This window comes from Scyliorhinus canicula, chromosome 7 (assembly GCF_902713615.1).
Source record: "Scyliorhinus canicula chromosome 7, sScyCan1.1, whole genome shotgun sequence".
Classification (NCBI taxonomy): Eukaryota; Metazoa; Chordata; class Chondrichthyes; order Carcharhiniformes; family Scyliorhinidae; genus Scyliorhinus; species Scyliorhinus canicula.
The window spans coordinates 211,218,281-211,246,085 of NC_052152.1; the positions used below are offsets into that span (position 1 = coordinate 211,218,281).

The following is a 27,805-nucleotide window of genomic DNA, read 5'->3' on the forward strand; positions in this document are numbered from 1 at the left end:
AAGGCTGGAAAAGACCATTTTGTCCATCAAGCTGCTTAAACCCGTCCCATTCTCAGCAGCCATATAATCTCCAGGGAGAGACTTAAAAGTGGAAAAGGTCACCAGAGTATGACCCCTGGCTGATATATTTCTAGGATATGCTGAGTTGAACTGAATGAACCACTTGCGGTTTCCAATCTGTGGACACAATACAAATGAGGGATTGGACATGGTGTCTGTCGTGTTGGCATCATTTTGTTATGGGCCAGGGTTTAGAAAACCCCAAAGTTTATCATGGAGTTCACCTGACCTACAACGTTTAATAGATTTTGGTTATGGGGAGCACAAGGGCCCACTTTCCAGGTATTATGCAACAGGGACCTTAAGTATTTTTAAACAAAACAATGTTTATTCTATGAATTCAGTTAACATTTTATAAACACACAGTAAACATTTTATCAACTACCAATACAACTACCCCCCCCCCCCACAGATACAGTACTCTATATGCAACCCTTAATAACTTTCCAACAACATCCGTAAGCCAATCCCTTTTTAACAAAGCAATAGGTATAAATTCTTTACACAAGGCAGTTATCACTTTTAAATTATCAAGTTATCTGGACACCTTTTAACATAAGAGAGACAAAATGAACCTTCCTTGTCTGAATTCAGCTTCCAACTGTCTAAAACGAAAGTAAAACGCAAAGCCACAAACAGCTTCCAGCTCAAAGCAAAAGTAAAAGCCAGAGACACAACCCAGCTCCACCCACACAATGTCATCACTGCAGCTATTTTATAAACACCAATTTCTTAAAGGTACACTCCCATGACAATTTGGCAGCTTTTTCACCCACTACAACAAGTTTCTTGCTGTAAGAATGTTCTCTTTTTTGAACAGGGAGAGACATCAGTGGAAGGAAGCACAACAAACCCAGAATGGAATGAACAGATTACTTTTGTTGAGATGTTTCCGCCACTTGCTCGTCGTATCAAAGTTCAAGTCATCGATGATGATAAAATCAATGATTTTGCTGTTGCAACTCACTTCATCGATTTACAGGAGATATCCGATGCTGGCATTAACGGTGAGTTCAAAAGGAAGAGTATTGTCCATACTTCCTTTTGTTTTATTAAGCTTTTTTTTATCGTTATGGAATCTCTTCTACTCCTGAATCTGTGAAACTCTGAATTACTTCCAGTATATTTCTAGAGAATAAAACTCTGTTTCCCTCTTTAGATTCCAACCTCTGTCAGCTTTTTTTCGTGTTCTATATTTTATGAATAATCGTGGACTCCTATTAATAATATCTGCCTCGTAAAAAAACAAATGTGATCAGAGCAGTGTCACTGAATCCAATGGACAGAATTCAGATAGTATTAAACAAATAGGTGTAAACATCGGGTGAGCATTGAAGAGACAGGTATAAAACAGGCCAGTGTTAAACAGGTGGGTATTATAGGGGAGCTGGTGGTGCAGTGGAATTGTCACTGGGGTAATCCAGAGATCCAGGATAATGCTCTGGGGACCCGGGTTCAAATTCACCAGGGAAGATGGTGAAATTTGAATTCAATAAAAATCTGGAATTAAAAGTCTAATGAAACCATTGTGGATTGATGTAAAAGAACATCTGGTTCACTGATGTGCTTTAAAGAAGGAAATCTGCATCTTACCTGGTCTGGTCTACATGTAACTCCAGAGTCTTAGATGCCCTTTCTGTTTGGGAGCCTATGTTACGATCCCCCTGGGAGCACAAACCGGAAAGCTGTTCAGTGTTCCACACCATGCAAATTTATACATGGCATCGAATATCAGGGTTCCCAGGGAATCCCCCTATCGAGCCATCATCTTGATTGGAAAATAGTGAGGTCCTGCGGTAAGGTGTTCCCCCCCCCCCCCCATCCCAGTGACAGGAAGACCCTCCCTCCCCAGAGACCCCTGTGATTGGGGGGGGGGGCATGTCCCGTTCCCCCCCCACCCACCGGGACCCCTGTGATAGGGAGATACTGCCCCCCACCTGGGGCCCCTGTGATAGGGGGATTCCCCACAGGGACACCCTGTAAAAGAACCCTCCCCCGCCCACAGCCCATTACCCACCTCTCCCCGCACAGATCCTCCTTCTCAGAAATGAGACTCCTGTGTGGAAGCTAGAGAGCCGTCCAGACAAGGGCAGTGAGAGGAATTACAGCTGCAACACTGACCTTGCAGCTCCATGTATCCGTTCCTGGAAGGAGAGCAGCTGTGACCTGTCTCTGGTTCCCACAGATCCACTATCTGCAAGCCAAGCCTTCTAGCGGTGGTCTGTGACTGATAGCTTCTACAAACCATCTTCAGCTTTGATTAATTTATCTCCCTTCACGGTTCAGTGGCCAAGTGGTGAAACTCAAATGTTTGCAATGACCACATCAAAGAGAGGTAAGTGCAGTGAAATCACACATTTGAGTGCTTGGAATACACTTACCTCTCTTTTATGCAGGCTGGTCTTTGGGGGTGCCTTTACGCAGGGGCTCCCCCTCTTGCAGTGGACCCTGGGGAGATTCTTGGGGGACATGCAGCCGGGTTCCTCCGTTCCCCTGGGCAATGTCCACGAGTGCCGTTACATCTGGTCCCCGTTTGTGGAGACCAGTACTGAATGCCGCTCGCCCGAGGTCTCCAAGGTGAGGGTGTTAGATCCCACACCTTGGCTGGATTTCGGAAACACATTAAAGTGAGACTAGCTGTCTCACTCTAATATGCAGATTTAGCAGAAAGTTATCCACCCACAATGGGTGGGATTCTCATCATGACATCTCATGTTTGATCTCGCAAGGCACGGAGAGCCAGGTAGATCCCGAAAGTGGGATCCCCTGGCATCTACTGGGCACAATGCAACCAGTAGATCCCACCCTGTATGTTTTCACGAAGCAGTTAGATATAGATAGCACTTAGGGCGAAGAGGATCAAAGGCTATCAGTGGAAGGTGGGATCAGGCTATTGAACTTGATGATCAGCCATGGTCATAATGAATGATGGTCCAGACTGGAAAGGCCGAATGGCCTCCTCCTGCTCCTATTTTCTATATTATTGCTTCACTGAAACTGACACATTGCAAACCCACCTCCCAGAGTCCCCTGTGCGAACCCACCTCCCAGAGTACCCAGTGCAAACCCACCTCCCAGAGTACACAAAGAACAAAGAAAGGTACAGCAAGGAAAAGGCCCTTCGGCCCTCCAAGCCCGTGCCAACAATGCTGCCCGTCTAAACTAGTCAAGTTACCTTAGACTAAACTGGTCTAAACCAGTGCAAACCCACCACCCAGAGTCACCAGTACAAACCCACCTACCAGAGTACCCAGTGCAAACCCACATCCCAGGGTACCCAGTGCAAACCCACATCCCAGGGTACCCAGTGCAAACCCACCTACCAGAGTACCCAGTGCAAACCCACCACCCAGAGTCGCCAGTACAAACCCACCTACCAGAGTACCCAGTGCAAACCCACATCCCAGGGTACCCAGTGCAAACCCACCTCCCAGAGTACCCAGTGCAAACCCACCTCCCAGAGTACCCAGTGCAAACCCACCACCCAGAGCCCCCAGTGCAAACCCACCTCCCAGAGTACCCACTGCATACCAGCCTCCCAGAGTACCCAGTGCAAACCCACCTCCGAGTGTACACAGTGCAAACCCACCTCCCAGAGTACCCAGTGCATACCCACCTCCCAGAGTACCTAGAGCAAACCCACCTCCCAGAGTACCCACTGCATACCAGCCTCCCAGAGTACCCAGTGCAAACCCACCTCCCAGAGTACCCAGTGCAAACCCGCCTCCCAGAGTACCCAGTGCAAACCCACCTCCCAGAGTACCCAGTGCAAACTCACCTCCCAGAGCCCTCAGTGCAAACCCTCCTCCCAGAGTACCCAGTGCAAACCCATCTCCCAGAGTATCCAGTGCAAACCAACCTCCCAGAGTATCCAGTGCAAACCAACCTCCCAGAGTATCCAGTGCAAACCCATCTCCCAGAGTCCCCAGTGCAAACCCGCATCCCAGAGACCCCATTGCAAACCCACCTCCCAGAGTATCCAGTGCAAACCAACCTCCCAGATTACCTTGACTATGTTTTCCAGCTGGTTTCCACCCCACCTTCGGCCCAGCCTGGATTCACCTCTATGGCTCACCCCAGAACTCCACGATAATGGACGCTCACAAAGACCTGAATGAGGGACTGAGAGAGGGGATATTTTATCGAGGACGAATACTGATCGCACTGGCAGTGGAGGTTTTCAGCTCCATTTCAGCTATTCAAGGTGCAAAAAGCAAAAGTGCAAACAGTGCCTTCAGCAAACTCAAGTTGAAAAAAAAAAAGCAAGAAATCAAAATCCAAGTCGAAAACTAAAGAGGAAATCAGCGGCCAGAATGAAGATGAGGATGGTTCAAATGCTCAGGGGCAGCCGAGTGCAGTGGAGGTGGAAGTTGAAGAAATCCACCCAGTGCCAGAGGTCAGTTCAATAACAAACCTGTTGCAAAATGTTTCTATTCGCTGCCTTCCATTCACAGCTGCTATTTGTGGGAGTTTTTGCTAGTGCTTATTGGGTGACAAGTCGAATTCGAGGATGTTCAGGAGATGGTAGAAGATTGTTTGGCCCATCAAGCTTCTCTCTTTCCATAAAATAACCAGGTTTCCATCTCCTTGAGTTGAGCCTCAATCCTCTCCAAGAAACCCATCTAGTTAATGGGAGACGTGGCGTAAGTGGTAATGTGACTGGACTAATGGCCCCAGCAGGAAACCTAGCCTATCCTGGGGGACTTGGGTTCAAATCCCACCATGACAGTTAGGGGAATTTAAATTCAATTAATAAAATTTGGGAATATGAAGCTAGTCTCAGTAATGGTAACCAAGGAGCAATCATTAATTGTTGCAAAAACCCATCTGGTTCACTCCTGTCTTTTAGGGAAGGAAATCTGCCATCCTTACCTGGTCTAGCCCACGTGTGACTCAAAACCCACAGCAATGTGCAGTAAGAAGTCTTACAACACCAGGTTAAAGTCCAATACGTTTGTTTCAAGTCACTAGCTTTCGGAGCACTGCTCCCTCCTCAGGTGAATGAAGAGGTATGTTCCAGAAACATATATATAGACAAAGTCAAAGATACAAGACAATACTTTGAATGCGAGCCTTTGCAAGTAATTATGTCTTTACAGATCCAGAGATAGGGGTAACCCCAGGTTAAAGAGGTGTGAATTGTCTCAAGACAGGACAGTTGGTAGGATTTTGCAAGCCCAGGCCAGATGGTGGGGGATGAATGCAATGTGACATGAATCCCAGGTCCCTGTTGAGGCCGTACTCATGTGTGCGGAACTTGGCTATAAGTTTCTGCTCAGCGATTTTGCGTTGTCGCGCATCCTGAAGGCCGCCTTGGAGAACGCTTACCCGGAGATCAGAGGCTGAATGCCCTTGGCTGCTGAAGTGTTCCCCGACTGGAAGGGAACATTCCTGCCTGGCGATTGTCGTGTGATGTCCCTTCATCCGTTGTTGCAGCGTCTGCATGGTCTCGCCAATGTACCACGCCTCGGGATATCCTTTCCTGCAGCGTATGAGATAGACAACGTTGGCTGAGTTGCACGAGTATGTACCGCATACCTGGTGGGTGGTGTTCTCACATGTAATGGTGGTACCCATGTCGATCATCTGGCTCGTCTTGCAGAGATTGCCCTGGCAGGGTTAGAACATAGAACAGTACAGCACAGAACAGGCCCTTCGGCCCTCGATGTTGTGCCGAACAATGATCACCCTACTCAAACCCACGCTATACCCGTAACCCAACAACCCCCCCCCCCCCTTAACCTTACTTTTAAGGACACTACGGGCAATTTAGCATGGCCAATCCACCTAACCCGCACGTCTTTGGACTGTGGGAGGAAACCGGAGCACCCGGAGGAAACCCACGCACACAGGGGGAGGACGTGCAGACTCCACACAGACAGTGACCCAGCCAGGAACCGAACCTGGGACCCTGGAGCTGTGAAGCATTTATGCTAACCACCATGCTACCGTGCTGCCCATGGCAGTTGTGTGGTGTCGTGGTCGCCGTTCTGAAGGCTGGGTAGCTTGCTGCAAACAGTGGTTTGTTTGAGGTTACGCGGTTGTTTGAAGGCAAGTAGTGGGGGTGTGGGCATGACCTTGGCAAGATGTTCATCTTCACCGATGACGTGTTGAAGGCTGCAAAGAAGATGTTGTAGTTTCTCTGCTCCGGGGATCTGTAAAGACTTAATTACCTGCAAATGCTTGCATTCAAAGCATTGTCTTGCATCTTTGACTTTGTCTATATATATATGTTTCTGGAACCTACCTCTTCATTCACCTGAGGAGGGAGCAGTGCTCCAAAAGCTAGTCACTTGAAACAAACGTGTTGGACTTTAACCTGGTATTGTAAGACTTCTGACTGTGCTCACCCCAGTCCAGCGTCGGCATCTCCACATCACAGCAATGTGGTTTACTCTTAACTGCCCTCTGAAAGGAAATTAGGGATGAGCAATGAATGCTGGCCCAGCCTGATACCCACTGATGCCCAAATCCTTAAAATAAATAATGAGTTGCTTCTTTGACCCGGGGATTCGCTACCACCAGCAGCGGGGTTCCCGATCCGCGAGGATGGAAGTCCAATTCTCCAGCCCCCATGATGCTCCAGGCCTCTCCGGTGAGTGTGGATTGGTACCGGTATTTCCAAATCTGGCCCCGGCGCAGTGGACTCTGGACTGGGTAAAGGGGGTAAGTTTGTAATGTAGCTCCTCCCCCCAAATTCCAGCAAAGACACCCCCTCCTCCCCAATGCAGATCCTGCCACTACCAGACCCCCAATGCTTCCTGCTGTACAAAAGAGGAAATGAAAGCACTTAGCTACCTTTGATATGGCAAGGAGCTTTCAATCACAGCAAGAGTGTTTATAAACGTTGTGGCTAGCATCAAAGCAATGTAATGGAGATGCATTCAAGCGTGAATGGAATCCATAAACAATCCACCAAGCAGCTGTCTCTGGAGCAATAAAACTGTCAATCATTGACTAATGCCATGTATTGCTGTGCGAAATTAAATGGAAGATCTGCATTTCAAAGGCTGTCCAGGGGTTTCAAGCCCTTTGAACTGTCCTGGACTTTCCAGAAGCCGTTGGCATTTGTAACAGCTTAAACACTTTTGCCGAGGCAGCAGATGTTAGCAAAGAGTAAGTGAAAATGTTGTGATTTTTCACCCTACTGTCTGGGCTGCTCCAGCTTTCAGGCAGGGGCTCTGGGGAGGTTCTAATGGGGGGATTTCTATTGGGGGGATTTCTGTTGGGGGTCTGTTGGAGAGTAGGGTGAGGGAGGGTCGGTATACCCTTCTGGGTTAATGCTATGTGGGGGGGTGGGGTGACCTGTTACTCCTGTGGCGGTGGGGGGGGGGGGGGGGGGGGGGGGGGAGAAGGATGCCCTCACATGTCAGCGGAGGGGGTGACAGGATTTGTGGTGTGGGGAGTGGGGAGGAGGTGTCACTGCCAAACCTTGATATCGGGCTGCCTGCCCAAAATAGTGACCGAGGGTTCTGATGGAATCCTGTGAGCTCCCTGCCATGCTTGCAGAGACCTGCAGCGAATCTACTCTGGCAGGAGAACTTAGTCTCCCGAACGGAGAATTTACATTGGATTAAATTTCATCAGGGTCCCAGGAACCCAACATTGGGACCTACACAGCTTGAGAGCCCACACTTGACAGTGAAACTTTGTGGAAGTCTCCTGATTGGGCAACAGTTGAGGATAGCGAGTAGCTTCCTGTGGTAGGGCGCCGAATGAAAGGGCCTTGAGTATTGAACAGACGGCAACAACATCACTGAGGGATCACTACAGCACTACAGCAGGAAAGGCTTTGTGAGGACGTCTCCGAATAGAGGCACTCTGAGAAACCTGCTCAAAATTGAAAATTCAAGGTCCACTGTTGCTGGGATATCTACATGGAGGAGGGTTCCCTCCAGAGGATTGGTACTGGGTGAAATTGTAACTCTGTCATTCTTGTGGCTCATTCATTGGGTCACAGGGCCCTCACCCTGCTGCACACCAGCTGCCTCCAAGTTGCTGATTGGCTCCAGGCTCAGCAAGCGAGCCAGTCTGTTGCTGAGAAAATGCTGTCGGCATCTGGAAATAGTCCAAAGGTGCTGCTATAATTGGCCTGATTAGCCGCCTGGATCTTTGAAGCAGCTTGTCAATTCCAGCGGAAATCAGTCTTGGGGAACAAGCCCAGAGGCCGGATATTATAGGGGAACCAGTCAGCCACCTGAATTTCTTCCCCCAGCTCCACCCCACCACCAACTTCACCCCACCCCTACTCTCAACCCCACCCCCATTCTCCATCAGATGCACATTAGGCCAGGCATTTTCAAAGTGGGGGTCACGCCCTGTGGGTGGGTTGCGGGCGGGTGTTGGCCGGGTCGCAGAGTCGTCCGTCACGGCGTTCTCAATCACGGGAATTCACGCGCAAGAGCCACAGCAGTCGGCTTTGAACAATGCCGACTGCGAACGGCTTTAAAAATGGCGGCATCGACCAGCTAAAAGAATGCAGGCGCACTGCGCATGCGTGCCCGCTCATCAGTGCGCATCTATGGGAGTGTTGAGACCTGAACCTGGGGTCAAAGTGCAAAATGTTGCTTTTGTCCTTCACAACGACCTACGTGTGTGAGGGTTGGATCTTCCGTCCTCACAAAAGTGAAGACGGCACAAAGGAAACGGCTGAATCCTGCATCTGATATGAGCATAGCCCTCTCCTCCTGTAAACCTGATTGGAGTGAGATCATGAGGACCAAGCAGGCTCACCTCTCGCATTAAGGGTACGAGAAAATGGTGGGTTGCGTAAGTTGGCCGGCGTGGGTCACGAAGGTCAGCTGGTGTGGGTGGTGAAGGTCAGCAGGCGTGGGTTGCGAAGGTCAGCAGGCTTGCGTCGCGAAGGTCAGCAGGCGTAGGTCGCGAAGGTCAGCAGGCGTGCGTCGCGAAGGTCAGCAGGCGTAGGTTGCGAAGGTCAGCAGGCGTGGGTCGCGAAGGTTGACCGGCTGGTAAAAATGGGCCCCTGGAAAAAAAGTTTGAAACACACTGCTTCAGGCCAACTAGTGGATCTCTGCTTGTCCTTTCTAACGGGTCAGAGGTTATGATTTGTGAGAGGAGAGTGAGTGTGGAAGCAAGGGAGGCACCCACCCCCCAGCCCCAACCCTCCACTCCCCCCAACCCCCACCCTCCACTCCCCCCAGCCCCCAACCTCTACTCCGCCCAGCCCCCAACCTCCGCTCTACCCCCCACCCCCCATCCCCCTCAGCTCAGACAACTCCTTGAATGACGCAGATTAATCATTCCAACTGTCACTAATCTCGGGCGGGATTCTCCGACCCCCCACCGGATATTCGGCGTGGGCGGGAATTGCACCGCGCAGGTCGGCGGCCGCCCCCCCGGCAATTCTCCGGCCCGCAATGGGCTGAAGTCCTGCTAGTTTTATCCTGGTCCCACCAGCGTGAATTGAACCACGTCCCTTACCAGCGGATCCAGGCGGCACGGGCGGGCTCCAGGGTCCTTGGGGTGCGCTGGGCAATCTGGCCCCGGGGGGGTGCCCCCACGGTGGCCTGGCCCGCGATTGGGGCCAACCGGGCGGGCCTAGCCACTAAAGGTGTGGAGGATTCCGCACCTTTAGGACGGCCCGACGCCGGAGTGGTTCATGCCACTCCGTCCCGCCAGAACCCCCCGCCCCGCCGGGCAGGGGAGAATCCCGCCCCTCATGTCAGCTTCAACATTTGATGTTTGGCATGGTTTTGATATTTTAATACCGAAAGATCAGTTAGCTTCAGTGCCTGAATAATCATCACCATCTATCAAAATACTGAAGGTTGGGTTTTCCAGCCCGGCTAGAACAGAGAGTATAGAAAGCGGCAGGAATCTAACCTCAGGCAGAGCAAAAAAGGTGGCAAGTGTGAGGAGGGAGGTGGTCAATGCAGGACTGAGGGTATTGTACCTAAATGTGCACAGTATACGGAACAAGGTAAATGAGTTTGTTGCACACATTGAAATTGGCCGGTACGATGTTGTGGGCATCACAGAGACGTGGCTGCAAGGGGATCAGGACTGGGATCTAAATATCCAAGGGTATGTGTCCTATCGAAAGGACAGGCAGATGGGCAAAGGGGGCGGGGTTGCATTGTTAGTCAGGAATTAAGTTAAATCGATAGCAAGGAGCGATATAGGATCAGAAGGCATAGAGGGCGGGATTCTCCCCCCCCCCCCCCACGCCAGGGGGGGAGAATCGCCGGGGCGCCGCGTGAATCATGCCATGCCGCCTTGACACCCGCATGCGATTTTCCCACCCCCCCCCCCCCCCCGAAACCAGCGCCGCACGATTCACGCCCGGCCGCTCGGAGAACCGCCGCAAACGGCGAGCGGCATATTCTCCGGGCCGGATGGGCCGAGCGGCCGCGACAACACAACGTTCCTGGCCCGGCGCCGTCCACCCCTGCTCGCTGCCGGCGGAACTCTGCGGGAACGCTGGGGGGGGGGGGTCGGAATAGGTCGTGCCCGGGCCCTGTTCACGCCGTCGCGGGCACTTAGTCCCCGGAACGGAGAATCCCGCCCATTATCTCTGTGGGTAGATGCCCGATTGTGGTGGTCTTCGGGGTTTCAGACCAGCCAGATCTATTCCTGGGGAGGAGGGCGGACGCCCTTGCCTTTGCCTCCCTGATCGCCCGCCGTAGAATCCTGTTTGGCTGGCGGTCAGCAGCACCACCCAGAGCTGCAGACTGGCTGTCCGACCTCTCGGAATCTCTCCAAATGGAGAAAATCAAATTCGCCATCCGAGGGTCGGACGACGGCTTCCACAGAACGTGGGAGCCATTTATGCAATTGTTCCGGATTCTGTTTGTGGCCAACGAACAAGAGGAAGAATAGTCGGGCGGCCAAGAATCAGGGGAAAATGGATGGGAATCGGGGGAAGGTTGCCGGGGGGGGGGGGGAGCTACGGGTTCGTTATGGGGTTTTGATGGCTAGCTAAGGCCCAAAACCAAACTGTAAATAAATGCCAAGAAACATGTGCCTCGGCCACATTGGGGAATGTAAAATATGTATGCCGGCTAAAGGGGGGAGGCCACAGTTATTATTACGAAGGTGCTTACCTGTAAATATATATGTTAATTTTTGCGTGTTCTTTTTTTTTCTCTCTCTCTAACAATTGTAATTTGTTCAATATAAAACATGAAAGCTGAATAAAAAAACATTTATAAAAAAAAAAATCTCTGTGGGTAGAGTTGAGGAATCACAAAGGTATAACAGACCCTGATGGGAGTTATGTACAGGCCCCCAAGCAGTAGTCAGGATGTGAGGATTGATCACGGAACTTAAGGAGAAGTGATCACAATATACTAGAATTTACCCTGTAGTTTGAGGGAGAAGTTGCTATCAGATGTAATGGTATTACACTTAAATAAGGGACGACAAAGACATGAGGAAGGAGCTGGCCAGAGTTTATTGGAAAAGGAAGGGCAGCACGGTGGCACAGTGGTTAGCACTGTGGCCTCACGGCGCCGAGGTCCCGGGTTCGATCCCAGCTCTGGGTCACTGTCCGTGTGGAGTTTGTACATTATCCACGTGTTTGCGTGGGTTTTGCCCCCACAACCCAAAAAGATGTGCAAGCTAGGTGGATTGGCCACGCTAAATTGCCCCTTAATTGGAAAAAAAATGAATTGGTTACTCTAAATTTTTTTAAAAAGGAAAAGGAGCCCAGCAGGGAAGACAGTGGAACAGCAATGGCAGGAGCTTTCTGGGGGTTATTTGGGAGGCACAACAGAAATTCATCCCAAGGAGGAGGAAGCATGCTAAAGGGAGGGACGAGGCATCCATGGCTGATGAGCGAAGTCAAGGACTGCATAAAAGCAAAAGTAAAAGCAGACAAAGTGGCGAGGATTAGTGGGAAGCCAGGGGATTGGGAAGCCTTTAAAAGCGAGCAGAGGACAACTAAAAAAGCAACAAGGGGGGGAAGATAAAATATGAGTGCAAGCTAGCTAGTAATATAAAAGAAGATAGGAAGAGTTTTTTTCAATATATAAAAGGTAAGAGAGAGGCAAAAATGGACATTGGACCACTGGAAAACGTGGCTGGAGAAGTAACAATAGGAAACAAAGAAATGGCAGAGGAACTGAATAGTTACTTTGCATCAGTCTTCACGGTGGATCACACCAGTGGGATGCCAGAACTCCAGGAGAACCAGGGGGCAGAGGTGAGTGTAGTGGCCATCACTAAGGAGAAGGTTCTGGGGAAACTGAAAGGTCTGAAGGTGGATAAATCACCTGGACTGGATAGACTACACCCCAGGGTTCTGAAGGAGACAGCTGAGGAAATTATGGAGACATTGATGATGATCTTTCAGGAATCACTGGAGGCAGGGAAGGTCCCAGAGGACTGGAAAGTGGCTAATGTAACACTGTAATGTCATGTAATGTTTAAGAAGGAAGGGAGGCAGAAGACGGGAAATTGTAGGCCGGTTAGCTTGACTTTAGTCATTTATTAAAGATGAGATCGTGGAGTACTTGGAAGTGCATGATAAAATAGGACTGAGTCAGCACGGCTTTGTCGAAGAGAGGTCATGTCTGACAATCTGTTCGAGTTCTTTGAGGAAATAACAAGGAAATTAGACAAAAGAGAACCAGTGGACGTGATTTATTTAGATTTACAGAAGGCTTTTGACAAAGTACCGCATAGGGGACTGTTGAATAAGTTAAACGCCCATGGTGTTCAGGATAAGATCCAGGCATGGATAGAGGATTGGCTGACTGGCAGAAGGCAGAGAGTGGGGATAAAGGGGTCTTTTTCAGGATGGCATCCAGTGACTAGTGGTGTGCCTCAGGGGTTGTGTGTTTTTTAATTAATTTTTAATAATCTTTACTGTCACAAGTAGGCTTACATTAACACTGCAATGAAGTTACTGTGAAAAGCCCCTCGTCGCACAAAGGGACTTGGGAGTCCTCGTTCAAAATTCTCTTAAGGTTAACGTGCAGGTTGAGTTGGCAGTTAGGAAGGAAAATGCAATGTCAGCATTCATGTCGAGAGGGCTAGAATACAAGAGTATGGATATACTCCTGAGGCTGTATAAGGCTCTGGTGAGACCTCATTTGGAGTATTGTGAGCAGTTTGGGTCCCGTATCTAAGGAAGGATGTGCTGGCCTTAGAAAGGGTCCAGAGGAGGTTCACAAGAATGATCCCTGGAATGAAGAGCTTGACGTATGAGGAATGGTTGAGGACTCTGGGTCTCTACTCGTTGGAGTTTAGGAGGTCTTATTGAACCTTGCAAGAAACTGCAAGGCCTGGATAGAGTGGATCTAGAGAAGGTGTTTCCAATTGTAGGAAAAACTAGAACCAGAGCACACGATCTTAGACTAAAGGGACAATCTTTAAAACAGAGATGAGGAGGAATTTCTTCAGCCAGAGGGTTGAACTCTTTGCCGCAGAAGGCTGTGGAGGCCAAATCACTGTCTTGAAGACAGAGATAGGTTCTTGATTAATAAGGGGATCAGGAGTTAAGGGGAGATGGCAGGAGAATGAGGGGATGAGAAAAATATCAGCCATGATTGAATGGCGGAGCAGACTCGATGGGCCAAGTGGCCTAATTCTGCTCCTATGTCTTATGGTCTTTGGATTTATCAGCCCTGCTGGATGCAGTCAACACCACAGATTAGAGAACAATGTTCTCTAGTAAGGTTAAGTAAGGTTAAGGGGGGGGGGGTTGTTGGGTTACGGGTATAGGGTGGATACGTGGGTTTGAGTAGGGTGATCATTGCTCGGCACAACATCGAGGGCCGAAGGGCCTGTTCTGTGCTGTACTGTTCTATGTTCTATGTTCTAATGTTTTCCCTGGGGTCAGGTGTTTCAATGGGCTAATAAATTTCTGGGCTGTCAGCCAAGCCTCCTGCTTCACAGGCACACCTTGGCATAAGGGGCCATAGGAGATGGGTGAAGTGGCATACTTTATCATAGACTTAATAGAATTTACAGTGCAGAAGGAGGCCATTCGGCTCGCCGAGTCTGCACAGGCCCATGGAAAGATCACCCTATCTAAGCCCACACCTCCACCCTATCCCTATCACCCAGTAACCCCATCTAACCTTTTTGGACAGTAAGGGCAAATTAGCATGGCCAATCCACCTAACCCGCACATCTTTGGACTGTGGGAGGAAACCGTAGCACCCGGAGGAAACCCACGCACACACAGGGATAACGTGCAGACTCCGCACAGATAGTGACCCAAGCCAGGAATGGAACCTGGGACCCTGGAACTGTGAGGCAGCAGTACTAACCACTGCTACTGTGCCGCCCGGTGGTTGTGGGGGGGGGGGGGCATGAGAAGCCATATGGGAAGGAGTGTCATACCTAAGCATGGGGAAGCATGCAGACTATGGTTCACGCTACCTCTGAGGGGCTCATTGAGAAGATAGTCTGATTCCATGAACATTTCTGAGGACGAGGACATGCTTAGTGTAGTCGGCCAAGTTTGGAGTGCAGGGTGAAGGCTGGTGACCCAATCAAGCTCTCAATTTGAGAAGGCACTCCTTAAAATCAGAACCATCTGCTCACAGAATCCTAGAATTGTTACGCTGCAGAAGGACGCCATTTGGCCCATTGTGGATGCACCAGATCTCCAAGCAAGCATCAAGACATGGTGCCATTCTCCTGCCTTTTCCTCACCCTGCACATTGTTCCTATTCAGTTGGTATTAAGTTGGCACAGGGGCCAACGTTTTCTGTTTTTGTGCCAGAGTACTGAGGATGGCTTTTGCCCAGTCCGCCTCGGCACCCAGTCCGCCTCGGCACCCAGTCCGCCTCGGCACCCAGTCCGCCTCGGCACCCAGTCCGCCTCGGCACCCAGTCCGCCTCGGCACCCAGTCCGCCTCGGCACCCAGTCCGCCTCGGCGCCCAGTCCGCCTCGGCACCCAGTCCGCCTCGGCACCCAGTCCACCTCGGCACCCAGTCCACCTCGGCACCCAGTCCGCCTCGGCACCCAGTCCGCCTCGGCACCCAGTCCACCTCGGCACCCAGTCCGCCTCGGCACCCAGTCCGCCTCGGCACCCAGTCCACCTCGGCACCCAGTCCGCCTCGGCACCCAGTCCGCCTCGGCACCCAGTCCGCCTCGGCGCCCAGTCCGCCTCGGCGCCCAGTCCGCCTCGGCGCCCAGTCCGCCTCGGCGCCCAGTCCGCCTCGGCACCCAGTCCGCCTCGGCACCCAGTCCGCCTCGGCACCCAGTCCGCCTCGGCACCCAGTCCACCTCGGCACCCAGTCCGCCTCGGCGCCCTGTCCGCCTCGGCACCCAGTCCGCCTCGGCGCCCAGTCCGCCTCGGCACCCAGTCCGCCTCGGCGCCCAGTCCGCCTCGGCACCCAGTCCACCTCGGCACCCAGTCCGCCTCGGCGCCCTGTCCGCCTCGGCACCCAGTCCGCCTCGGCACCCAGTCCGCCTCGGCACCCAGTCCACCTCGGCACCCAGTCCGCCTCGGCGCCCAGCAGCCTCGGCGCCCAGTCCGCCTCGGCACCCAGTCCGCCTCGGCACCCAGTCCGCCTCGGCACCCAGTCCGCCTCGGCACCCAGTCCGCCTCGGCACCCAGCAGCCTTGACTTCTTTCTACGATTACTTAGACGGCGCCTTCACCTCAAACAACAGCAGACACACAGTCACCAACAGCTGGAGATTCCCCTCCAAACCACTCACCATCCTGACTTAATAATAATAAACTTTCTTGTCACAAGTAGGCTTACAATAACAGTGTAATGAAGATACTGTGAAAAGCCCCTAGTCGCCACACTCCGGCGCCTGTTCGGGTACACAGAGGAAGAATTCAGAATGTCCAAATTACCTAACAGCACGTCTTTCAGGACTTGTGGGAGGAAACTGGAGCACCCGGAGGAAACCTACGCAGACACGGGGAGAACGTGCAGACTCCGCACAGACAGTGACCCAAGCCTGGAAATGAACCTGGGACCCTGGAATTGTGAAGCAACAATGCTAACCACTGTGCTCCCGTGCAGACTTGGACATATATCAGCCGTTCCTTCACTATCACTGGGTCAAAATCCTGGAACTCCCTCCCTAACAGCACAGTGGATGTACCTATACCTCAGGGACTGCAGCGGTTCAAGAAGGCAGCTCACCACCACCTGAAGGGCAACTAGGGATGGGTAATAAATGTTGATCTACCAAACGACAACCACATTCCATGTATGAATTAAGAAAACTTCCCATTTTATTCCCTGCCCCACATTCTCCCTGTGTCTGCGTGGGTCTCACCCCCACAACCCAAAGATGTGCAGGGTACGTGGATTAGCCACGCTAAATTGCCCCTTAATTGAGAAAAATAATTGTGTACTCTAAATTTATAAAAAAAGAAATACACTGAGGTCAAAAAAATTACCCCAAGGAAACAAGGACGTACCTCCGGATACCAGGACACTGGTTAGTAGAAGGACTGATGGACGCCAGCGACCTAGGGAAGGAAAACTGTGCGGACCTGTACGGGCGACTGTCGGAGGACATGCACTCTCCCCAGAGGAGACAAGGAAAAATAGGTGGAGGAACTAGGCATAGAGATAGGGGAGGACTCTGGATCGAAGCTCTGCATTGGGTGAACTCCAGCTCCACGTGTGCAGGACTGAGCCTAACGCAGCTAAAGGTGGTACACAGAGCGCACCTAGCCAGAACCCGAATGAATGGGTTCTTTACGGAGATGGAGGCCTAATGCGAACGGTGCCGGGGAGGCCCAGGGAGGCCCACTTGGACTGGGCGTGCCCCATACTTGTCGGGTACTGGACAACCTTTTCTGAGGCAATATCCAGGATTGTGGGAATGAGGGTAGAACCAAGCCCAAAAGTGGCAGTCAACGGGGTCTCAGACAGCTAGAACTTGTCATGGGGAGGAAGGCTACCGCCCTAGCATTTGCTTCTCTGATCACCCACCGGAGAATCCGGCTCGGTTGGCGAATGACAGCACCACCCAAGGCTGCAAACTGGCTGTCCAACGTGACAGAATTTTTCAGGCTGCAGAAAATAAAATTTGCCATCCGTTGCTCAGGAGAAGGCTTCCACATCAACAACTTATTGAAAATGTTCGTAGTCAGCAAGAGGTAGAGTACATCGGGGTGGGGGGGGGGGGGGGGGGGGGGGGAAGAGACACGGGCGAGCCACTGGACAGATAGGAAAATGAATGCGGGGGGGGATAGTGGGAGGGGGCAGGGGGGCGTGGGAGGGGGTGGTTTGTGGGTGAGGGGGGTAAAGGCAGTCAAATGGAACGCGAGCAGGAGGACAAAGCCACAAGCGATCGGCCGAGGACAAGCCAAGGTCCAAACCAAATTGTATATAAATGCCTGTAACTGAGTGTTTTGACCGTATTGAGGAATGTAATATGCCACATTATAGGAAGGATGTGGAAGCATTGGAAAGGGTACAGAGGAGATTTACCAGAATGTTGCCTGGTATGGAGGGAAGATCATATGAGGGAAGGCTGAGGGACGTGAGGCTGTTTTCGTTAGAGAGAAGAAGGTTAAGAGGTGACTTAATTGAGGCATACAAGATGATCAGAGGATTAGATAGGGTGGACATCGAGAGCCTTTTTCCTCAGATGGTGATGTCCAGCACTAGGGGACATAGCTTTAAATTGAGGGGAGATAGATATAGGACAGATGTCAGAGGTAGGTTTTTTACTCAGAGAGTAGTAAGGGCGTGGAATGCCCTGCCTGCAACTGTAGTGGACTCGCCAACACTAAACGCATTCAAATGGTCATTGGATAGGCAATATGGACGATAAGGGAATAGTGTAGATGGGCTTTAGAGGGGTTTCACAGGACGGTGCAACATCGTGGGCCGAAGGGCCTGTACTGCGCTGTAATGTTCCATGTCTGCTGACTAAAGGAGGGGTTACAACGATAATTGTGAAGATGCTGACTTGTCAATTCGAGCGTTGGTTCTTGCGCGGTTTTGTAATTTATAAATTGTTGGATATAAAATATGTAACTCCGAACCCTAACTCCATAAAAACATCTCCAAAGAAACAGCAATTCTGCTGGGGAGACTCCCGTCGTGGTGTGAGGTGTGGTTCCGAGTCAAACAGAAACTGAGCCAACCTTATGTCCATGGAACCCGCTGGCTGTTTCTTCATTGCTGTACCGCCCTCTCTGCCAGACCTTTGGACGATGGGTGGCACGGTGCTATCTGGATGTGCTTAATGTCGTTCAACTTCAAGAACATCTGGAGCTCCCCAGCTGGCACCATGATCAGATGCGAGGATCTCTGGTATGCCGTGGGTTAAGAACTTTTGTTGGGTTGTGGAATTTGCGGAGGTCACACAAGGCAGCCCAATCATTTAGAATGGGCATCGAACATAATGAGGAATATTGATCCTAAGAATAGACCAGCAAAGTCGATGTGCACCCGTACCTATGGTCATTCTGGTGATTCCCATGGGTGTAAGGAGGCCAAAGGTGCCTTGATTCAACTGGCACAAGGAGCAGTGCTTTGCCAAGTCCTCGATATCTGCATCAAGTCTCGGCCACCAAACATAGCTCCTTGCGAACATCTTCATCTTGAATACCCCAGGATGACCTTGGTGCAAATTCTATCAGAATTGGGCGCTGATCTGGACAGGGGACGACGACCTGGAATCCCCACAGGATAATACCATATTCAACACTTAGTTCTTGTCTTTTCGTGAGGCAGGTCTTCATTTCTGTAGGGTATCCTGGGATTCCTCCACTGAGCATCATACGCTGCAACTTAGACAATGTGGGGTCCTTCTGGTCCAAGCTTTAGTCTGTTTTGTAGATACTGGCAACGTATCTAAAAAGTTTAAAGTCATGATGACTCCTTCCAGCGCCAGCAAAGGGGCTAAGCTCATGGGCAGTGGAGGCGACATAAAGCATCCACGCTGGCAATTTACACTACAGGGCGGTGCTCGAGGGAGTGTAGGCCGACAGTATCCAGGCTCAATGTTGGATCCACGCCGAGGCAATGGGAGGGAGTTGCTTCATCTTCTTTGAAAAGGCCCAGCAAAGGCTTGTCGTCTGTTATGATTATAAAATGTTGACTGTACACATGGTGGTGGAACTTTATCACAGCAAAAATAACATCCAATCCTTCCTTTTCCATCTGTGAATAACACCGCTCAGCATCCACCAGGGTCCTGGGCACGTATGCAATGAGGTTCTCATGACCTTCATGGCCACAGGGAGTGGGTGTCCCCCTCTTCCATATGGTGTAATGTTTGATAGAAACCTAAGGTGCTGCATTGTCTCCTTTGTGAGATGGAGTCTCCTGCAGCACAATGATGTTGACAGCTCCATGAAGGTCACCCGAGTCCTGTACACTCTTGGTCTCCTTCATTTTTACCTTCTAGTCTCCTCTTCGACGTGATAGGTGGCTGGCCCTTGAGACTCCTGCAGCCCCTAGGTCTCCTAGCTCTGGGTCTTCCCTGGGTGCGCCTGTCTCAACTGCTGGAGTCTGTGCTCTCCAGCGCGGTGATCAGTATAATCACAAGTTCCTCTGGCTCCATCCTGTTATATCTCAGAACACTGTGAGGGATGAGAAACAGAGAGGAAGACAGTCAGATTGGTGTTCCATCTCACTACCTTCAGACCCTCCCTACACCCCATGTCCTCCTGGCCCTGGAATATGTCAACGTTACATCTTGTCTGGCAGCCAGAACGCAAGCACATGTCTGAGACCCTTCCAACTTCATTGCTTGACCGGCCCAGGTCAATACCCTCACCCTTCAGAATCGCCTATGGGCTCACAGCATCTGATTGTTCCCTCTCTTAATCTCAAAATAGGAACAGGAGGAGGCCATTCAGCCCTTTGAGCCGGTTCTGCCATTCAATGAGATCATAGCTGGAGTAACATTACTCCATAGACCTTACTTTGACCCATGTCCCTTAATATCTTTGCTTCATAAAAGTCAATCTCAGATTTAAAATTAGCAACTGCTTCATCACATGAAGTTCTGGAAGGTTGTTTCAGGGGCCGCCATCCGTCGTGTGCAGGGTCAACTGAAGGTCAGTGTGAACATTGAGCTTTTACATTCTCTAAGGTATTCGATGGGTTGAGACTGCGAGGCTCAACACATTCCCTCCCGACGCCCTCACCCAACATTTCCTCCTCGATACATGAGGTTCCATCTCTCTCCTTGACTTTGAGACTGTGGACAGCTGACATTGGTACGGCTGAAATCATGATGGCCTATTAGTTAGATGACCAGAGCTGTCAGGAATGTTGGAGGGCACAATTACTCTCTAAGGCACAGACAGGCAACACCCATAAGCACCGTTCACACTCCGACTTTGTCATCCTCTGATCTAATTGCTGCCAAGCCTTTGTACTGAAGACTCCTGGCTAACCACTGCACAATCTTTAAATGACTGCCCAATGACACCGCCCCCCCCCCCCCCCCCCCCCCCCCCCCCCCACCCCCTCCCGCATTACTGTCCTACCTTCTCTTTCAGTGTCTCATCCAGCCAGCCCCATAGGGTAGCCTCCTTCAGTTTCATCACTTTCTTACCCCGCCCCCCCATCTCATGAGCCTCAATCCCCCAGGCCACTAACAGCTTTAAACTGCGCATTCTGAACGACAACGAAAAGGTTTCAGAACAGAAAGCCTTCCTCTAGAATCACTCGGGGCAGTCAGCAGCTGTGAAAACAAAAAGCTTTTCCATTCATTATGGGCTCTGAAGGACATTTTTCTGGGTGTGAACCTGACTACATTACAGGAAGGGAATGGGCACATCGCAATAGGAATTCTCGCTGTCGCAAATCCCATTTTTGGGCCTCTCTCGAAGGTTTGTGGAATTTGCACCCACAGCTAAAGGGGCCTGAGAATCGCCCTCAGGGTAATGTAAAAGTACAAGGCTTGGACATATTGATTGTGAATGTATGTTGCTTTGAGCAAGGGTAAATGAGCCATCTTATGAACTCAACTGATGTTCTTAAATTGATTGTTACTGAAGCTATTAGCACATTCAGGATTGTTCAATAAGTGCTGCCCAATCATAGAATCGCATCAAACAGTACGTGTTTTGTTTTGGGTTTTCCAAACTGGTTGAGTAGAGTGTATACTTTGCCTATTATTGACAACCAAAGGAACATGCTGTTTGATTCAATCAGCCAATCATTGGGACGTATGGCCTATCTATCAAACACTGCAGCAGCACAGAAACACAATGTTATTTTATACTGATGGTGGCATTTTCTTGATTTCTAATATCACTTACGTAGCCACTGCATAGTGGCAGCGTCAATCAGATTGGTTACCCTGTTGTCCAAATGTTTGAGACACTGCCTTTCCAGGGTAATTTGAGATAGAAAAGGCATTTTTCCTATCCAAACGTGCTGCCCTTTGGTCCGTTTGTAATTTTGTACAACACACAGTGAACAATGATGTGATCAGCATTGCCATTGTCTCACAGGATAGCGCTCCATTTCTGCATCAAGCTTGCAAGGTGAGGAAATGGCCAGGGCCCTATTTAAAAGATTACTGATAGAGGTCTGGGATTGTTTTGGGGGCCTCGGAGATGACGTCCTGATCTCTCGCCACACTGGGAAGTTCCAGCGAGCGGAGCTCCCTAATATAAACAACGCAGCCTCGGCCGTGCGTTCTCCGTTCAGGCAACTTATTCAGCACCCGTTGCACGCCGAGCGCCGGGAAACATGCGGCTAAACGCACTCGCGAGGGGACTTTGTTCCCTTTTGGGAGAATCTTGCCCATAAACGTACTCTGAATTCAAACGTCAATGACCATAACCAAAAGTGGTGGCACTGGCATTGCCTCAGTCAATGTCCTTTGGGCATTGCTCCCAGACCAGCCCTCCATCATGGGGAAATAACCCCACACTTCATCCTCATGAATTTAACTGACGATGACAAGATTGGCAGAACTGGCTACCCTATTGTGTGGCCTGGGTGTACCCTGGGTGGGACAGATAGCGGCAGAAAAATGTTGTCAATCTGATATCAGGATGTAAGTAATGAAAGCTCCAAAATTCAAAGTCTTTCTCTGTTCAGTCTATTGCAGGTGAGAAGGAGGAATTCCTGCTGTTTGCTGCATTTTTTGAGGCAACCATGGTTGACCCTTCCGTAGGGTCCCGCCCTATCACATTCGAGGTGTCCATAGGTAAGAACCAGCCTTTGTTGATGATGTAGATGAAAGTGAAGCTGTGTCATTTATGAAGTCCAATGTTTTGGCCAAACCTTTCATTATCATTTTGAAGACAAATGACATTACGATACACTGGAGTCCATTGTGAAATGAAATGAAATGAAAATCGTTTATTGTCACGATTAGGCTTCAATGAAGTTACTGTGAAAAGTCCCTAGTCGCCACATTCCGGCGCCTGTCCGGGGAGGCTGGTACGGGAATCGAACCGTGCTGCTGGCCTGCTTGGTCTGCTTTAAAAGCCAGCGATTTATCCGAGTGAGCTAAACCAGCCCCTGTTATGTCATGCTCTATTTCATTGCACGAAAAAAGATTAAAGGCTTATCTCCTTTCACAAAGAATAGAAGTTTGGTAAGAGCGTTGTCCTGGGAAACTGCTCCTTTGAAAGGGGAATGTTGACAGTGAGAGAGGGAGAAGCATCATTTTTGTTGCATAACCATTCTAATGACATGTTCCACTATGGATAATGGTTGTGAAACTATTTCTACTGTTACATATAGAAATATGGAATTAACATTATCTGCTTCCCAAGCCATATATCATTTTAGGCTCAATTATTATTTTTTAAATTTTCCTTAAGACTTAGATTGGTCTCAACATGAAGCGTTGCCTCTAGGGGTGTGTGTATTCTGATTGTGGGGGGGGGTGTGTATACTCTGATTGTGGGGGTGTGTGTATGCTCTGATTGTGGGGGTGTGTGTATGCTCTGATTGTGGGGGTGTGTGTATTCTGATTGTGGGGGGGGGGTGTGTATACTCTGATTGTGGGGGTGTGTGTATGCTCTGATTGTGGAGGTGTGTGTATGCTCTGATTGTGGGGGTGTGTGTATGCTCTGATTGTGGAGGTGTGTGTATGCTCTGATTGTGGGGGTGTGTGTATGCTCTGATTGTGGAGGTGTGTGTATGCTCTGATTGTGGGGGTGTGTGCATGCTCTGATTGTGGAGGTGTGTGTATGCTCTGATTGTGGGGGTGTGTGTATGCTCTAATTGTGGGGGTGTGTGTATGCTCTGATTGTGGGGGTGTGTGTATGCTCCGATTGTGGGGGTGTGTATGCTCTGATTGTGGGGGTGTCTGTATGCTCTGATTGTGGGTGTGTGTGTATGCTCTGATTGTGGGGGTGTCTGTATGCTCTGATTGTGGGGGTGTGTGTATGCTCTGATTGTGGGGGTGTGTGTATGCTCTGATTGTGGGGGTGTGCGTATGCTCTGATTGTGGGGGGGGGTGTGTATACTCTGATTGTGGAGGTGTGTGTATGCTCTGATTGTGGGGGGATGTGTATACAGTACTCTGATTGTGGAGGTGTGTGTATGCTCTGATTGTGGGGGTGTGCGTATGCTCTGATTGTGGGGGTGTGTATGCTCTGATTGTGGAGGTGTGTGTATGCTCTGATTGTGGGGGGGGTGTGTATACTCTGATTGTGGGGGTGTGTGTATGCTCTGATTGTGGGGGTGTGTATGCTCTGATTGTGGAGGTGTGTGTATACTCTGATTGTGGGGGTGTGTATGCTCTGATTGTGGGGGTATGTATATGCTCTGATTGTGGGGGTGTGTGTATGCTCTGATTGTGGGGGTGTCTGTATGCTCTGATTGTGGAGGTGTGTGTATACTCTGATTGTGGGGGTGTGTATGCTCTGATTGTGGGGGTATGTATATGCTCTGATTGTGGGGGTGTGTGTATGCTCTGATTGTGGGGGTGTGTATGCTCTGATTGTGGGGGTGTGTATGCTCTGATTGTGGAGGTGTGTGTATACTCTGATTGTGGGGGTGTGTATGCTCTGATTGTGGGGGTATGTATATGCTCTGATTGTGGGGGTGTGTGTATGCTCTGATTGTGGAGGTGTGTGTATACTCTGATTGTGGGGGTGTGTATGCTCTGATTGTGGGGGTATGTATATGCTCTGATTGTGGGGGTGTGTGTATGCTCTGATTGTGGGGGTGTGTATGCTCTGATTGTGGGGGTGTGTATGCTCTGATTGTGGAGGTGTGTGTATACTCTGATTGTGGGGGTGTGTATGCTCTGATTGTGGGGGTATGTATATGCTCTGATTGTGGGGGTGTGTGTATGCTCTGATTGTGGGGGTGTGTGTATGCTCTGATTGTGGGGGGGTGCGTATGCTCTGATTGTGGGGGTGTGTATGCTCTGATTGTGGGGGTGTGTGTATGCTCTGATTGTGGGGGTGTGTGTATGCTCTGATTGTGGGGGTGTGTGTATGCTCTGATTGTGGAGGTGTGTGTATGCTCTGATTGTGGAGGTGTGTGTATGCTCTGATTGTGGGGGTGTGTGTATGCTCTGATTGCGGGGGTGTGTGTATGCTCTGATTGTGGGGGTGTGTGTATGCTCTGATTGTGGGGGTGTGTGTATGCTCTGATTGTGGGGGTGTGTGTATGCTCTGATTGTGGAGGTGTGTGTATGCTCTGATTGTCACATAGGTAAATAAATTTCTCCTAACGTCTCACATTGAAACAGAAAGAGATCATTCAACCCGTGAACATTTTCACATTTTATTCTATTTCCCCACCTTTGCTCCATATCGCTTGATGCCCCTCCCAATAAAATCTAATCAATCTCAGCCTTGAACGCTTCAATTGACCCCAGATATCCACAGTTTTTAGGAGAAATATTTTTCAGATTTCCATTCCCGTTTGTGTGGTCAAAGCTCCTGATTTTAACTCCAAGATGGTTTAACCCGAATTCTAAATTTACCCTGTAGAATGGCCTCGGGCTTTGAAAACACACTTCTCCCTCCATAGGCGGACATCGACTTGTTCAAACCAACAGAGGACTTTCAGCCAGGTTGTCCAAGTGTTCCTCGTCCGAGGTCCCAGTGATGAGGACATGGTCCAGGTATACAGCCACCCTGGGCAGACCCCACAGGATCTTCTCCATAACCCACTGAAAGATCGCGCATGCGGACGAAACTCCGAATGGTAAATTGGTGTATTTGTACCGCCCCCTGTGTGTATTGATGGTGACGAACCACCGGGAGCCCAGATCCAGACCCAGCTGTGGCTCATGTCAAATTTGATGAACATTTTGCCACCACTGAGCTTGGCGAACAGGTCCTCGATGCACGGGAACGGGTAATGGTTGAGACCCAGTTCCCCGTAATTTTGTAGTCTCCACAAAGAAGCACGGGCCCGTCGGATTTCAACACCAAGACCACCGGTGCAGCCCAGTTAGCGAAGTGGACGGGACGGATGATGTCCAGGTGCTCCAGGCGATCTAGCTCAGCGTTGATCTTGGGGCATAGTGTGTATGGTACTGATTGGGCGCAGAAATAGTGGGATGTGGATGTGGGTCCACGCTGATTTTAGCCACTGCTCCTTTGAAGGTGCCGAGTCCCTGGAAGCTTTGCCAGAACTTCTTCCAGGCCGTGGGAGTACATTCGGCAGATTCCCTACCAGCCCAGTCACTGCCCAACAAGCTGGGGCCTCCACCGCAGACCACCACCAAGAGCAAGCATGTTGGTTGGTCGTCAAATGTTACGGGTACTTGGGTGATGTCTTCGATGGCCAAAGGCTCCCCTGTCCATATATGTTGACAACCTGGCATCCGTGTCTCGAAGGACCAAGGTCTGGAGACCGACTGGATCACGGCAAACGTCCGGCAGCTAACGAGCGAGACTGCCACCACTCTGGTATTGAGCTCTATTTCAATGAGATGCTCATTAACTTGCAGTGCCACCCTGATGGGCGTGACTCTGGGATCCGTCACACAGTGAAGTTGTTGGTAGGTATCTTCTTGGTGCTCAACGTTGTATGCCTGGCCGCTAGGGTATCAACAATGTCTGGGGGGCTGGTGCGGAACGTGTCATCACGGGCTCGCCTGGGGTCCTGGTCCCGGCGCCCGACCTGCTGCCTCTGGCCGGTATCTTGGTATTTCAGCTTGGTGGAGCCGTCCTGGTTGATCCAGGTCACGCCATGGTGACGGCCTCTATTCCTGCAGCATGCCCTGCCCTGCGGAGGCTTGGGTCCGGCCACAGTTGGTTGGTGGTCGCTCCGATTGTCCGATGCCGATGGCAAAACCCCGCTCTGCGCTTTTCTGGGAAACGGGGATGTCTATCACCCGCTGGTGGGTCGAGTGAGTCTCTGTCAGCAACTTCCATTGGGTGTCAGCGTTGCAGGGCCCACAGAGATTCAGTCAGCATGGCCCCAAATTCACCAGAGGCAGCGGGCGTTCACAAGCGCGATTTAAAAAGTCGCCATTGGGCTCTCCCTGGGCCTGTGAGGCCGTGTGGACAAAACCTTTGGACCATAATCTGGGGCTTCAGCTTCATATGCGATCAGCCAAAGTCCCCAATTGGAGTCCAGCCTGTCCAGGGAGCTGAGGCATTTTATCAGCGCGTAGGTCAGCACCCTGATGGCGGTCAGTAATAACACGATTTGTCCCTCATCCCCAACTATGACATTGGAGTGAAACAAACTTGTATCCTCTCAACTTACTGGAACCAGTCTCTGCTACTCACATTGAATTGTTCATGTTTCCCGATATGTGGCACCTCTGTGGCTGGAATAGAGACCTCCTAGGGCCCAGACAAAGTGGTTTGACGGTATAGTATGCGATGCCTGTGGCTGGCCTACTTCAGCCTCATCGCCAGTGTAGAATCCAAAGAAAGAGATGCATGGTAGGATAAAATGAACTCTGGTTTATTTAGGTCTAAACAATTTACTCCACTAACAACTCCTCTCCCTGAAGGGCCACCCTCCTTGAGCTGCACCCAGGTCAGGGTTTTTATACAATGAGGTTCCGCCTTGTTAAGGGGAAGTCCCGCCCCTAATTACCGGGGGAATTCAGACTCCGAGGTAATTGCAAGGAACTGGATGAAGCAAAGTCCGTGGCCCCTGAGGAGGATGTAACAACCTCAAAACATGACCAATGTATTTGACGATCTACGTATTTGACTTCAGTTGCAATTTTCTCATTCAGCTTTAGATTCATCTGATGAGATCTCTCCCGCAGCCGCACTACACTGTGACTATGGTCCGCTGTGCTTTCTTCCATTGTATCTCCACATCCATACATTAGTAGATCATCCACCATGGCTTCCACTCTGAGACAATCAGTGATGGTCTCATGTCTCTGTTGATTTTCTTCTGGAGCCGTGAAAATGCCAAACGGCATTGTGTAACCACTCACATCTCTCGAATGACATCCAGAATGTCGTTCGGAAGCTTCTGCTTTAAACCAGCTTCACTTGGTATTAACCATCCTTCGCATTGACCAGACAGCTGATCCAGTCTGGAGGATTGTTACTTTCTCCCCTCTTTTTCAGCTCTTTGATCTTCTCTGTTAAACTGGACTTGAGGGCAGTTGGAACTCTTCTTGGCCAATGTTGAATTGGTCCAACTCTCTCATCTACCTTTAGATATTCTCCTGGCAGATATCGCAACCCTGTAAACCCTGTAATGGAACCTATGAGGGAACAAGCGGTCCGAGATCTTGTCCTGTGTAATGAGACAGGATTGATTCATGATCTCATAGTTAGGGATCCTCTCGGAAGGAGCGATCACAATATGGTGGAATTTAAAATACAGATGGAGGGTGAGAAAGTAAAATCAAATACTAGTGTTTTGTGTTTAAACAAAGGAGACTACAATGGGATGAGAGAAGAACTAGCTAAGGTAGAC

At 50.3% G+C, this 27,805-nt stretch overlaps 1 protein-coding gene across 1 annotated transcript in view; it reads left to right on the forward strand.

The window, feature by feature from the left end:
• LOC119969776 (fer-1-like protein 4) overlaps nucleotides 1-27,805 on the forward strand; it is a 427,310-nt gene that overhangs the window by 133,805 nt on the left and 265,700 nt on the right. Inside the window, 4 exon segments of the mRNA XM_038803853.1 lie at nucleotides 881-1,067; nucleotides 4,085-4,311; nucleotides 4,313-4,456; nucleotides 22,028-22,136. Coding sequence (XP_038659781.1) covers nucleotides 881-1,067; nucleotides 4,085-4,311; nucleotides 4,313-4,456; nucleotides 22,028-22,136 — 667 coding nt within the window.